At 37.4% G+C, this 15,657-nt stretch overlaps 1 protein-coding gene across 1 annotated transcript in view; it reads right to left on the bottom strand.

The window, feature by feature from the left end:
* Positions 1-542: 542 nt before the first annotated feature.
* The window catches only part of LOC124158679 (active breakpoint cluster region-related protein), a 34,300-nt gene continuing 19,185 nt past the window's right edge, over positions 543-15,657 (bottom strand). The window contains exons 10-14 of the mRNA XM_046533909.1: positions 14,550-14,752; positions 13,735-13,901; positions 13,405-13,544; positions 6,340-6,601; positions 543-3,873 (exon numbers count right to left, since the gene is read on the bottom strand). Coding sequence (XP_046389865.1) covers positions 3,570-3,873; positions 6,340-6,601; positions 13,405-13,544; positions 13,735-13,901; positions 14,550-14,752 — 1,076 coding nt within the window. The 3' untranslated portion in view covers positions 543-3,569. The remainder of the gene's footprint in view (positions 3,874-6,339; positions 6,602-13,404; positions 13,545-13,734; positions 13,902-14,549; positions 14,753-15,657) is intronic.

Below are 15,657 nucleotides of genomic sequence, written 5' to 3'. Positions count from 1 at the left end.
TAGTCACGGAATAAATAGGACCAGGCAGCCTTACATCATTCTTGAAATTAAAATAGTTTCTTCATAGAAGATCATTGCAGCCAAAATATAAAATTTCCACAAGTTCATCATTATCCATAACTTCTCACTTCTAAGCCTTTGCTTAGAACACAGTTTGGTATGATTGGGTGACAGCCTAAGTTAATGACTCAGAACTTAATCCCATAAGGAAGTCATAAATTGTTCATACAATCTTTGCTCACAAAATATTGGGTAATAAAATTCGAGATTGCTTGGAATAATTGGAAAAATGTCTCTTCAGTGAAAAAAGTATACGTTCACATTAATCATATTGTTTGCAATCGGGTAAAAATAATAGTCAGCATTCTAAATCATTCTAAAAAGTTAATTTCTCAACCGATTACCAATGGGTAAAAATGTGCTTCGATATGGGTAGATATTTGCAAAATCAACGCCACACGAAGTAGGTATCAGTGGCCCAAAATTTGAGCATTGACACTCCGACAATCGGGTTTCATGTGACAAGGTAAATAAAAGTCACATTGAACAAAGTAAAATTCTAATTATTCCACATATTCCAACATCATCTGTACAATACATCCCAAGCATACTGACCAGACAATTCTTTATTATACAATTCCAAACAAATAAAAATGTATTTTACTGCTTGAAAACTATATTTAACCATAGCTGCTAATACAAAATTACACAGATTTATAGTTTTAATATATGTTCAGTATATTCTAATAAATAACTGAACCATAAATACCAAAATAAAGGCAATTATATTTCACATAGTCAACAACTAGCACTTTTCTTAAATAATTCAGTATCTGGAAGGTTCAACAACTACATTATGGTACTAAAGAAATAATTGTGGAAGTGGTATGAAAGCTTACTTGCCCACAAATGTGCTGTGCTAGTTCTCCACATTTATCATACACTAGAATACAATTATTTCAATAAAGACAAATGCTCAAACATGATAACAATTCAAGATCAGGACAAAGTTTAGTGACAAAAATATTGGTCCCATGGTATTCAGCTGAAGTAGTCTCCACAAACATTTTACAGGGATATAAATTAACTGTAGATGGGTAGATGGCCAATTGTAATGAGTGGCCATAAACATCTGAAGCCAAAAAGTGCAAATATAACCATAAGGTAGCCAAATAAACACTTGGTATTTTAGACACAACTGAAAACCTTACTGTGGCTAACCCAAAGCTATTGACAATGAATGTCACGACAATTTTATCTTTTACTAGCTTTTGCATACTTCCTCGCCTTTTGTATAGAACATTTCAAGAAATATAACTTTTGTGACTAGATTAATTAGTATTAGTTAACATATTTGCACATATAATGTGCACACAACACATTTTTCAGGGCTGTATAAAAATGTAAAATATAGTAGCCATAAGGAATACATCTCTTTATGCCCTATAAGGCAGTGGTTACCCCGCAACTAAAAAAGCTGCATTGCCTTGTCACATTACCTTCAAGGTCAATAGTTTTATAATGCCATAGAGTATAAAATTGAATCACACAAATATACAAAAATAAATGGTATGATCTTTATCATGGTATATTGAAGGAAGTAATAAACAGCTAAAATGTAATCTCTTCAGATTATGATGTTTTCTGGAAATTATTTACAAATATAATCCATCAGATGGTAAAAACATTGAGGGTGTATCCATAAAACTGGGCAGCTTTATCTTATTGAAGGCAATATAATGAGGGGAAGACAACAAATATTATGAGGAATGAAGTTTGAGTTATAGAAACTAATATACAAAATACTGTTATCCCAGGTTGGGATGCCCTTTGTAAATATGTCCTCAGCCCTATCAGTTTTTAGCAAATGGCAGAAGACAACATCACCTGATTACTGATAAAACCTAACTGGCACAGGAGGTTTATTTCACCCACCAAAGGTTTTGAAAATATTAAAGCATGCACTAGAAAAAATTTGAGCACCCATTTCCATTAATTAAAATATTAAGCTCACTTTGGCCCAGGACTTTTTAAAGCTGCGGCAAATAAATCTGTACGTGGCATATATGCAATTAGAAGTTGAGAGGAATAAAAAAATATACACTTCATAGTACAAAGTCCAACTTTAGAAAAACAGAATATAGGAAGCATCAAGATCAAATTCAAGTAGATAAGCATTGCGTTGAAAGAAACAAAAAATATAAACTAGTGAGGCTGAAAAGATAAGCGATTTTATGCATAAAAAATCATTAGGTAAGCATAGGAAACCTCTATTAATGGAAAATTATTTAACTTCCAATAATGTGCATAAATTTTCAAGCATATAAGGCTTTGTGTTTAGTTGATGAAGAGAATAGGAGTGGTCTTGCAAACTGATGCGCAACAAAAACAGGATTGTGTCATTAATCCAAAATCTCAAACAAATCTAGGAGAGCATGATATGAAGTCTACAGATATCACCAAGAGATTATGAAAGAAATCTATGCTAAATGATCCCAAAGAGACAGGGATTTGGCAGCTTTAAGGAAAAACTAATATTTTCCTTAGTGACGTTATGTTGGCTTACGTGAAGTCACCATCAGCATTAAATCAAACTGATCAAAGTCTTTCCATGTATATTTAAAAGTACTACACATCAATAAAAATATAAATCAGCAGCATAAATGGCACATAGGGCATAGCAAATATTCCTTTCCTTAAAAATGGATGCAACAAAATTTTGGCACATTATAAAAGATCATACAAATTACCTACTTAGAAAATAGGAGACGGAAAGTTTAAGAAAAACCTGGCTATCAATAGGTTTTTCCTTTCAAGAAAGCCAGCTTTAAAACATTTAAAGTTGGCTAGCAGCACTAATATTTCTTTACAAAATTCGGACTCTTATTAACTTTGTGCACATTACTGTGAATTTTTAGAGGAATGCCTACTTCTTTGCCTACTGAAAAGTAAGCCATTAATTCATTAACTCTATGTCCTTTGGAGATAATAAGAGAATGGGTCAGTAGATGAATGTATACAATCACAATTTGTTAAAATTGCAGGTCATGATTAATAAAATAATTATTTGCTGGAACATCATGTGTAGTAATGTACTTGATATGCAAAAGAAGAACTCAAAATGTCATCACTGGAAAATTTATTACATGAAAATAAATACTTAATTTTCACAGTCAAGTGCCAAATGAAGACTAAAAATAAACTAAGTAAAATATACAGAAAAAAGAAGTATCAAAATCAAATCCAGTATAATAATTTTCATCCCTGTATATAAAGATAATGACTTAGTACATGGATATCTGCTTTCCGTCAATAAGATTTTTCAGCAGCCACATAGGAAATAAGGATGGATACAGAGGCATATAACTATGCTCCTTTCCACATTGCATGCTTACAATAAGCAAAAATAATTAAAAATTGGAATCTGAGCACCAAATACTTAACTGGAGTCAAAGAGCTGCTCGACCAACTTCAACCCTTGAAAATACGTACAAAAAAATGTACAAGGAAATACACAAAAGGAAGAGGAATGCCTATCTTATTTTGTACAAGATCCATGGAAGGACTTTTTATTTGAGCTCAGACCCAGATATGAGACTCCCTTGTGAAACAGCACCTGAAGCAGCAGTGGAAGAACCTGTAGGATTCAGAGATCCTTTTGTGCCTAAGTCCCCTACTGCATACGTTTGGAGGAAGAAGTGCAGGATTCCAGCCTGTGCCATGACGTCCACAGTCCCTGCTGCAAGGGGGTCCCGCGAATGCCCTCGGCTGCCACCTCCCGATCCCCCACCACCAGGGCGGAGAAGAGTTGGCCCAAACACAGTAGCAAGATTATGCAGAGACATTTTGTTATGCTGTTCATGTTGATTCACCCTGAAAAAATACATGCCATTGGTTACAGAGATCCCACCAAAAACAAATAAAATTCAACTGGTATGAAAAGTTCCAAAACATGCTATTCTGAGTGTACTTATTTGCACAAAAATAAAAATATAATTGGGCTTTGAATGATTTATTTTCTGAAAATAGTTTTAGCAAATCAGACTTTTAAATAAACTCAGATGGTATAAACACAGGGAAATGTTTGCTTACAACTACACAATTAACTACATAATGACAAAAACTTAGACAAAGTTTATCACATCATAGGAATCATGATAAAAAAATCATAGGCATTATCAAGGGCGTACCCAGGATCAAAACTAGGGGGGGGGAGGGGGCAAGCCATGGTTGTTCAAGCTGTAGGTAAGATTTAAGCATGGAAAAGGCAAATGAAATCAACATTTTAAGGAAACTGTAACACCTCTTTATTAGTTTTTACAATTATTTGCTTGAAAAATATTATTTCCTTAAAAACATTTGCGATTTTTGCTCCTGGGGGGGCAGCCGTCCCCCTCCAGCCCCTTGCTGGGTAAGCCCATGGGCATAATACCACTTTTTTAGTATAAGCAACTGACAGCTGTAATTGAAGACTAATTATTTCTGTTAACTTAAATGTCACTACAATCATCTTCCAAGCTTGAGCAAGCATTAGTTTACAAACAAAAGTGTGGAATTGTCCACATTCTTTCTTTAAATTATTAACACATTCAGCGCGGAGCACGTCAATTGACGTGGTCCAGTCCAAGCCGAAATACGTCAACTGACGTGCTCTACCAGTCGGACGGGGGGGGGGGGGGGGGGGGGGGGGGGGGGGGGGGGGAGTAAGCTTCCCCTTTTGACCCATGAGCGCCTTTTGAAAATAGCAGTATTTGAACGGAAGTTATTACGCAAAAACCACTCTCTATTTTTCTTTCTAATTTTATCGGCCGATTCTAACAATGTTCATGAAAATCGGGCCCGGATTGAATGTGTTAACAGAAATCATACATAAAAGTAAAACAGTTGCAAATTTTTGAGAAAATTATTTGAGCTGTTCAGTTACGATATATTCTATTTAACACAATCACTGCAGTAAAAAATTACCTAAAATATGAGCCAAGTTTTGAATGATATAGACATATGATACGGTATGCAAGTGATATCTATGATTTGCATGTCTATAGCCAGGAAATATTTGGTGGTTGTTAATTTGGTCTAACGATCGCGCCACCAAAACATTTTGATTGGAGTTAGGATACCTTGACCCCCCAACTCCCTATGGCATAGATCAATTATTATATGGTGCACATATTTCTTTCATTTTTTCATCTTACTATGATAGATATAGCAAATGTTGTCCTTATAAATATATTTTTTTATTCCTCAAATGAGAAATAAATTTCTCATTGCATAAGAGACAAGAAATATGTTCATTCCTCTTTCACAATTATTCTTGCACTCCTTTCTATCAACTTTATAATCCAAATTCTAGGGCCATCTGGAGTGTTTCTCTAAGATTGTAATGCTAGCATCTAACCCTATCAATAAAGATACTTACCAAAATAATCACAAGGTAAATAATAAAATTTGCAACTTGAATTTATGAGGATCGTGAACATTTCTATCTATCTTACAGCTACATTGAAGATGTCCTTGCAATCAAAACACTTGACATCAAGTAAATAAGGGAATCTAAGCAAAAAATCTATACATATCAAATAGTGGGAGTACAGGTTGGTGTGAAAGGTTTGGGTTTCAGCATCCTTCTCTGTCCAGGCTGAAAAAACTGCCACCAAATCACTTCTAGAATGCTTTGTACAGGGCACTTCAACTTTCGCACCCTACTCCAGGATGTCCATCTGTGGTCCACTTGATTCCTTCCATTAAGAGCAGACTATAGGCCGTATCACACTAGCGACTGCGGCCGGCGCTGCGACTGGCCCGTCGACCAATCAAAGCGAGGCAGTTGACACTGCGACTGTGACTCAGAAGAATAGCCGACCGGCTATTCTTCTGAGTCGCAGTCAATCAGAGGGCTCCATTTCAACCTCGTGCGCTTGCGGCAGACGTGTTTGTTTTGGTTACCGTAGCGAAGGAAGTTCAAGAAGGTTGTGAGGTAACGCCGTGACCGTGGCGTCGGCCGCAATGTGTGATGGGGTGTAGTCGCAGCCGAAATCACGGTCGCAGTCGCTAGTGTGATACGGCCTTAATGCCAATACCAAATATCTCCCCACCCTCCCTTCCCTAAGGGGCAAATGACCTAAGCTTTCAGTTGCCTCCAACTCATGCCTGAATATCCCATCCTCACTGCCATATGCATTTCCTGCTTGAGGCAGCCTCAGAATAAAACCAATCATTACAGGCCATGGTCTAAGCACATATCAGTACAGGTACTCACGTCTACACTTGCCCACGCCCTTCCAATACATAAACCACAACTAAAATTTCCAAAAAATCATGTACTCATTTAATACATACCGGATCATATGAGCAAGAAGATACGTAATTATGTCTATGTTCAAAGGTGGTAATGATGAAAAACAAGCCAGCAGTGCTGCTTTTCTCTTGGAGCTACTGTTGCCACTACCAGCACCACTTGTACTGTTGAAGGCCTCAAAAAATTTGGGATACAGCTCATCAGTGAAGAGAGCTTCCGGCAATTCTCTTAAATAAAGTTTCAGGATTCCAGTTACAGAATGAACATCAACTTCCTTCAGGAACTGCTCTGCTTCATAAGAGTCTGAAACAAAAATTGGAGCTTACAAATGACCACAGCTAAAATGCACAAAATATGAGTACATACAGGCCTTATTCACAACAACCACTCTGAATGTTAGGATAAATTAAAACCATAGAGAAAACAACTTCCAGAGCAAGAGTTCATGAAGAGACTTTAGAATTATATTTATTCAATATTGCCATGGCCAACAGTTCAACATCCTTCATAGCTTCATATCAGGATTATTATAAGATTCAAGAAAGGCACCAAACTTTCAACATTTTATTTCACCTTCAGCTTGATCCTTCCATTGTTGCCAACTTAGGATCATCGATTACTAAATACATAGTTCAGGTATTTGGTGAGTATATGGAGGTTAGAAATACAGCTGAAATAGTCTAAACTGACTTTGAAAATTTTAAATAGGAAAGGTCCCTATATCAATGGAAATCTTAGGTCAGTAATTGATAGCATATTCCTTGCCCAGCAACCACACAACATTTCTACATCAAAAAAGATTTGGAGATCCAATCACTGATTTTTTATTACATCAGAGCATAAAATACTTCGGAGGTGCTTTGGAGACTGCGAATGCGAGGGTGAAACTAAATCAACCATGCTTTTATTCATGAACCTTCACAGGCTGTTTCACAAGAAATTTTCAGTGCCTAGATTTATGCATTAGCTTTTGAGGCCTTGAGACCCATTAAAATGACAACATTAAAAACACTCTGCAGCTATTGGCATCAACAAAGTCATGAATACACTATGGCTGTGATCATGACTAAGTTGATCACAGTCCAAACCAAGATCCCACTATATTTGGGGCAAACATTTTGCCGTTAAAAATTTCAACCCATGACTGTGAGCTAAAAAATACATAAAATGGATGCTTAAAAATTGCAGATAGCATAAATAATAATACACCCATGCCTTGCTTACCGCAAGAGATGCGTTCCTTGGGGTCTTTGCACTGTACAAATTTGCGTTATATGAGAGCATTTCAAAATGGGGAAGATAGGGATACGTTCCCACAGCCATAGTTGTTGGGTATCGAATTTCCTATGAACCATACATATTCCTATTAATAACCTAATAAAACCTGATTTTTTATAACCATTTATGGTTTAAAATATCCTTAAAGATAGTATGCACGTCAAAAATGCTTTTCTCGTAAAAAATACGTACGTACTTTTGAAATTCCCTCCTTTCGCACGGGTGGGCTAATATCTAGGAAATAAATGCATGCTAGGTGTTCCTAATGCAATTCCGGCAGTTGATGAATTTTCAAACCAGTCTAAAAACAATTCTTGTTTCACACCCAGGCCCTTTTGTCGCTCATCCAAATGACAGGAAAATGCTACTTTGAATACCATTTCATTGCTTGCAGAGTTTGTGAATGATAAATCATTACTGAACCAAGGCATTGCCAACAACCAGCAATGCGAATTGGTCTTTAAATGCCTTGAAACCTGACCCAGAATTTTCTTCCCTGAAAATAAATGAACAAGATTGCATTCTCTTCCAACACAATTCCGTCTCGTCAACATTAAAAACTAGTAATGTGGGAAAGGAGTTACTCTCATTCAAAGCTTGGAGTTCATCAGAAAATATTTCTGCGACTGTGCTCTCAGCTCTTGCAGATTCACCAGATATCGCTGCACTAAAACACCAGCTCGCCATTTAAATTTCTGTAACCGACCGGATCTTCCACTAAATGTCTCAGAGATTGCAATCACCACCTTCACCTTCTTTCATAGATTAAAATAAAGCCACAGCTTTTGCACAAATAAAAGCCTTTGATAAAGGAACATAATTTAACCGTTTACGATAAATCCAGGTAATAAGAAGTTTTTCTTTTTTTTTCAGCGATGAACTTCCATCATGTGTTGTTGAGCGCTTGGCTGATGTCACTGACGTTTTAACTTCGTCTTTATTCAAAATAAAAGTGTGGACTGTGGACATCGTGAGCTAAAACTTACGCGTAATATCACTTTGACGCTCACCATTTTCAAAGCCATTGATCACTTTCAATTTCTCTTCTAGGTTTATGCTTTTTCTTGAAGACTTCTCCATCCGCACTCCTATTTTTTGCCACTGTTCACTTGGTTTTTACTCGGTATAGCTCTATCACAATAACGTTCTACTGCTGAACAACTGTCGCACTGTATTCCTGAGACACAGAGGGCCTTTGACTGCTGGGAAATGATGGAGCCAATGTGTTTGACTTTCTCTCGGACCATCTTACGTCTTCATTGTGTCGATGCTATTCATAGGCAACTCGGCCACCGTTCCATTTCTCCCCCGTAACTTCGATGACCTTGAAGGTTTAAGGGTGGGCTCTTAAAGTTCACCCTATAACTAGAGGTCCGTGAAAGTGGTTTTATTTTTTGCTAAAATTCGTTTTAAAACCATGTGATTTCGGTGTTATAGAAAATCTTGGCGGTGTTATTATAATGTTACATTTTTCCCGGTGTATAGGCATTTTATTATTTTATGGTACTTGTTTCATTAATACCTATACTTTTATTAAGCATTTTACTTAACATTTAACACAATTTCGATAGCACAAAATTTCTGATAAAACAACATGAAAGAAGTGGTTCAATTTATATTGGTTTAAGGTATATGAATGGTTCAAGTATGTAGTCTTAGCTAATACAATCAGCAAACGGCAAAATCCCCACTACCTTATATGTGTATACTTCGAGAGCCATTCCGGGATTTTTGCATTGTCAAGTTTCTCTACACTAAATGAAGCCTTTAAAAATGCTTCTGTAGTAGCAACAACAAGCTCCTCCTTTCCTTTCTTTGAGTGAGTGACTGTGTGTTCAAATGATAGCTGTCGTTTTGTGGGTCCCCTTTCTTTCGCACATTTATGAGTATCGCTACTGATGTGCTTTAACAAAGTGCCACATCTTTTGAATTAAAATCTTTTATCACAAACTTTGCACAGTAATACTCTGTCTTTCACATAACATCCTTCTCAACTAAATTCACTTACCCTGGTGTGAAGAGTATCACTAGCTTTTGGCATTTTCAAATTCCTATCCTTCGTTCAATATTGAAAGCTGGAACTACGATAAAAAAAACAGTCTAACCCCAAAACACAACCTATCACGGTGGTGTTTTCAAACTGAGTGCTGGGTAGCTGCAGTACTGTATAACTTACAAATTGTCTGAAATGTTTCATGTCGTGGGTTCCCTTTCGATACCCCTCACCCAGGTATTGAGGGAAGATGGGACAGCAGCTAGATACAACAAAGTCGCTTAGTTTTGATTACAGCTGTTGCCTATCAGTCAGGAAAGGCAGAGAAAGAAGCGCACATAACAAAACATAATCGGATTCAAAGAAACTTGAAAAATTATTTCCCATTTATCGATCCTGAAGCATCTAGAATGAGACGCTTTCTCACCTGAAGAATTAGATATTAGATTTGGCCAATGTCGAAATGATTTTTTTGCATTGTAGCTCAGTGGAGAGCTGAATATTCGACGATTCGTCTGCAAATAAGGAGAATTCCCTCTCCTCCTATCCTTTCTGTTCCTTCCTTCCCTTCTCCCAACTGCTAGCGCTTCGTGCTTTCAAATAACCTTACGTGTCTATGGATGTCTTAAAACGAATCGAACCGCGCAGTTAACGCACGGTGCCGTTGACGGCCGCCATGGTCACCACGGCGTCCATTTCAATCCGGCCCGGTGGTGCGCCGTATACGGCGCGAAATACAGGCAGTGCTACATTGAGGCCGCTTTCTGACGAAACGACTTTTCGCCGGCCGCCGCTCACGTCACGACGCCGTGAAATTCAGGCCGCTTTCAGATGAGACGACTCTGCCACGCTGTGGGCCGTGCCGTGAACGGCGGCCCGGTCCCAGCCAGCGGCCGTGTTTAAGTCAACGAAATTGTTACATTAGACCCATACTCAAGGTATTCCTGCAACAAGTTATCCAATAACGCAGTCTTATGCGTCGCGGTGAGTCGCCGGAATTACTGCTCGGCATTGACGCGTATCAGGCGTGTGAGCTTGTATTTCCGCTCCTCCGCGGCCGCGCTAAATTTCTTTCCGCGCATTTTTAATTCATAATATCTAATTCTTCAGGTAAGAAAGAGGCAGTGATAAATTTAACGGCAAATTCTGGTGGATAAATCACCACAGTGCGCGATATTACGCGGATGCGCGAGACTAAACGAGCCTATTGACCTTGGAATCGTAATGAGATAGAGCAAATGAACGTCAGCAGCGTTAAACAATGAAGGCTTATGTTTTAATAGATTACGACTCATTACATATGATTTTTTCGCTAATCCACCTAAAATCGCAAATAACGCGAAATTTCGTTTTAAATAACCGATTTCGCGTTATTTCGTGTTATTTCGCGATATCGCGTCTCGCGAAATTCACGGACCTCAACCTATAACCTATGACAGCAAAAGCTTTCAAAAAAACACTTTTTCTCCATAACTCCACGGTAAGTTGTGGTTGTCATTTTACTAGCTCCAAACTTAATTAATGATCTGCATTAACTAATGTCATTCAGTTATGGAGACGAGATAAATTACGTCAGTAGGTCGGCTAACCAGACGACATGACCAGGGGGTAATGTTTTTACCCATTGCACGGCAATGGATTTCGACGAATATATTAACAATAATATATATAAATATTTATATTAAAATATAATATACGAAATTTTAACAAAGAATAAGATTTGAGGCAAGCAATACTATTAATATTAGAGATGTGCGAATAGTATCCGCGAATACTCGAATACCTCGAATATTAGAAAGTATTCGATATTCGAGGTTTCGAATAGTTATGCGAAAAGTACCGCCTCGAATACCTCGAATACTTTGAATTACGCATCATACACTGTCGCACGCACGTCGTTGGTAGTTGACTCGGAAAAATGTGGAGAACTGTAGTCATTTAGTGCTCGCAGCGCCGTTTTACGCAAGTTGACGAATTACATCAAATTCGTGGATTTTAGCGGTGAAAAGAGTTCGACGAGGGGAACCGAAAATGGTCGGGTGAAAAAATCCGAAAATCCCCGATTCCCCCCACCAGGAGAACCTCAGTGCCGTGGGATAGCAACCTTAGGGCATTTCCCACGATCCGCTATCCCCCTCCATTCAGCACTCGCTTCACCCACTCTGAAGCTTTCCTCTTCTCCGATATCAAACAAAAGGTCCCAGCTCGCGCAGGGATCGCATTACGAAGACCCCTGCTTCGAAAAAAATATCGAGTTACGAGAACAATAAAAACGTGTTTCACGCCCTCCCCCCTTTTCTCACCCACTGACCTTTTTCTGGCTACCTGCTTCGAAGTTCCCCATTTCTGGAGGTCAACTGCTGTGTGAGTACCGTGGGATACTTACATTAGCGCATTTCCCAAGATCCGCTATCCCTCTCCATTCAGCACTAGCCCCCCTCTGAGGCTTTCCTCTTCCTCGAAATAAAAAAAAGGTCACAGCTCGTGCAGGGATCATATTACGAAGACCTTAGCTTCGAAAAAATACCAAGTTACACGAGAACAATAGAAACGTGTTTCGGGCCCTCCCTTTTCTCCCCCACTGACCTTTTTTTTCCTGCCAGCTTCGAAGTTCCCCATTTCTGTGGAGGTCAACCGCTGCATGAGTCATCTATTAGCACAAAAGGTGTCTAAGAATGACTTTCGTCGATTGATGTCACACCTTTATTGAATTGAAATATTAGTAATGTGCGCGTAATTTCAAAAAGAATAAGACCAAACACGACGTATTTCTGAGTTTATTTAAGCATTTTACGCAAAGAAATAAATGTCAAAATACGACGGAGACTTAGCATTCTGGCGAAACTCGATGTGAGCAGCAGAGCTTCTCGGAAGTTGATGCGGTATTTTTTTCCGAAAACATACATCAAGTTACAATTCATGAGTGGTGCTATAAATCTTTATTGTTACAGTCCCAGACAAAGGGATATTTTCTCAGAATATTTGGTTTCTCCCTGATAGCAATTCCAATTCATCTTCTTATCTCGTGAGAACTCCCAAAGATGGACTGAAAATAATTGAAGAAAATCCGGTGGAAAAGAGCTTGTATGTTGCAAAATGCCTCAGATTGTCAGCTAGCACTTGGCAGCAGCAGTGGGGGTAAAGCGATGTTAGTTGAATTAATTATATGCCCAATTGTTTCCATAAAATTAAAATATTCATTAATCAGCTAAATTCCTGTTCGAATCCTTTAAAGTAAATCAAAATTACTCCCCAAAATCTTGTGTTGCCTGCTGCATAGGCAACCGAGTCAAACGTTCCAGCATTCATCATTTAGTATTCGAGGTATTCGAAATTCGAGGTATTCGAATATTCGAGCAATGATTTAATATTCGAATTCGATATTCGAATTCGAGAAATCTGCTATTCGACCCATCTCTAATTAATATACATAAAATGAGAGTATTTTGTGTGTACTTAGCGTAAGTTCAAATTTTATCAAGAGTGTGTTTAAGGTTATTTGATTGTGTATAGGCAAAGCAGTGTTGGGATGTTTCCCTGAGGAACAAATTTTTGCTATATCGAAATTGTGCTAAGCCAGGCAATGAATTGAGTACCACCCATTGTATACGGGTTTTTGTAAAATAAGTCAGCACCATTCTCATACTAATTCTAACACATTCTACAGCCTAAATTAGTTCACAGTCGAATTAAAAGTTGTACCACGAAAGTTGAGAAAAAATTATGTGGTTTGGATAAAATTAAGTGACCAAAAAAGAGATCACACGCACTATCATTGTATGCAGTCATGTTCTCCACGCACAATACAACAAATAGCCATTAATTCACCACTTACTTGTTTCAAATGACTTTTTGAGTCTAGAGAGGTCAGATGCTGATCCAGATACTCTGTAGATCCCCACTTCATTCATTCCACGACGCTCTACTTCCCTCACACAACTGGTGATGATGAATGGAATAGCTCTTTTTTGCCTCCTAAAAAACATATGCCAATTAGACACACCATTAACAATGTTATAAGGAAAATGCATAATCCAAACAGATAAGATACTATTAAAAGTTACAGAAAATTATTCAACACATTGTACATAAAACCACTAATTGGAATGAATAGAAGAATTTGAGGACAAGTAATTAGACAACTCTAATAATTATATGCACTTACTTGCAAACATTTTGAATTTTGGCACCAAAAAGTCCAACAGTCTTAGCAGTTGGCACTCTCCTTAAGGTCACCTCACTAGGAACAAACTTCAAAGACACGCTGAGCACGCAAGACTGAAGGGTGACTGTTTTCGTTACCAGTCTCTCATCAAGCCATGATCGACTCAACTGTAATAAAATACTCTTTGTGAGTAGAAGGACCACATACAGCTGGACATCAGTGATTATAAAATCAAATTTATGGTATTGCAACCAACTATTTTTTGCTTAATAGAATATGAAGGGAAAAACCTGGGTTTGTAAGGTAAGTTAAGAGCCTTGGTGTCTGCCATGAATAATGAAAAACAGCAATCGCTCAGGTATAAAAGCATGCACAAATTCTACCATGATTAAGAATTAAAAATGTTCCCACTATCCATAGACAGTTGCCTTGGTGTGAGGTTCACATTAGATATGATTCCACTGTGTTCAGGAAACATAAATCAGAATCACATAGGTTTGCATAAGATAAATGGAGCGGTTTTCCAAAAATTTTACCTAGAATCACGCTCTATCACAGTGGGTACAAAATATTTTTTTTTGTAAATTGAGAAGTGAAAGTCTCAGTGATGCGTAGTAAGTTTTAAGTGCTGATCAGCACGTTTAAAAAAATACATTCTCATTGCTGCCTAGACTTCTGATGAATAAAAATGATTGAATCACCCAAGTCCAGACGGTGCCAGATTCAGGAAACTCAACTGTACCATAATACTATGCACATGGTATTCATCAAAATTTCACTTATGTCTTACGATGTACAGCAAAATCAATAGTTACCAATTGTGTGGACTTCCCTCTCAATGTAGCACGAGGTAAACTAGAATTCTCCTCATACAACAGAATTCGTAAATTCTGGGAACCTTCTAGTTCAATGATAAACTCTTCTTCCCAAACAGGACATGCACTACCACAAGCTAACTTGGTCTTTGCTTTACGGAAATAGTGGCCATAAGAATCCACTTCAATGCATACATACAAATCTGAAAGCAAACAGAAATATTCCAAATTATAAAATGATATGATAACTTAAAATTAAACACAGTACTGAGAAAAGTTCATTGTATATAATAATAATTACAGTAAAACCTCTATGTAGTGAACCTCTTTACATCGTAAACCTCCATACTTCGTACCAACCCTCTGGTCCCGTCAGATTTACATGTAAATTTATAGGAAAACCTCTACATAGTGAACCTCTTTATTAGGGATGAGTCGATTCCACTTTTTTTCGATTCCGATTCCAATTTCGATTCCTTCAAATCGATTCCCGATTCTCGATTCCGATTCCATCGATTCTTGTTCATTCTAACTGGTGGGATTTTGATTTATCTGTAGCATCGCCGTCATTAAAATTTAAGAATTGAATGGAATAAAATAACTAGGGATGGACGGATCCAGGATTTTTGGAGCGAGATCTTTCGAATCGGATATTTTCGAATCCAAATGCATTTTCAAATTCCTGCCATTAAACAAAGTCATTATTCAAGTTTATTGTGGGTACATAAAATCAATGGAATGCTTCTTAGATTTTCATTCACATTCTAATATTTTTATAAATTAAAAATTATTTTATGGGCTTTAAAGTTGTTTTTTAAAAACATCTTCACATACTCAGGGCCTAAACTGTTACGCTTGGGTTTGGAAATGAAAATAGGAAAAATCTTAGGATGAACCACTGACCAGTGGCGTAGCGAGAGGAATATAAATATAAAAAACACAATCACTTTCCTTCATAAAAGGAAACGAAATATTTAAAAATCATGAATTTACAAAAATGAAAAAAAAGAATCTTTGAAAAATGAAGTTTTTCTATTATGAAGGGCGTTAAAATTAGTTTGAAACTCTCTCCTTTGTACCCTGTTGTTTAAAAATTTTCCCCCTGGTT

This window comes from Ischnura elegans, chromosome 5, assembly GCF_921293095.1.
Source record: "Ischnura elegans chromosome 5, ioIscEleg1.1, whole genome shotgun sequence".
Lineage (NCBI taxonomy): Eukaryota > Metazoa > Arthropoda > Insecta > Odonata > Coenagrionidae > Ischnura > Ischnura elegans.
This window is presented reverse-complemented; position numbering and strand designations above follow the sequence as displayed.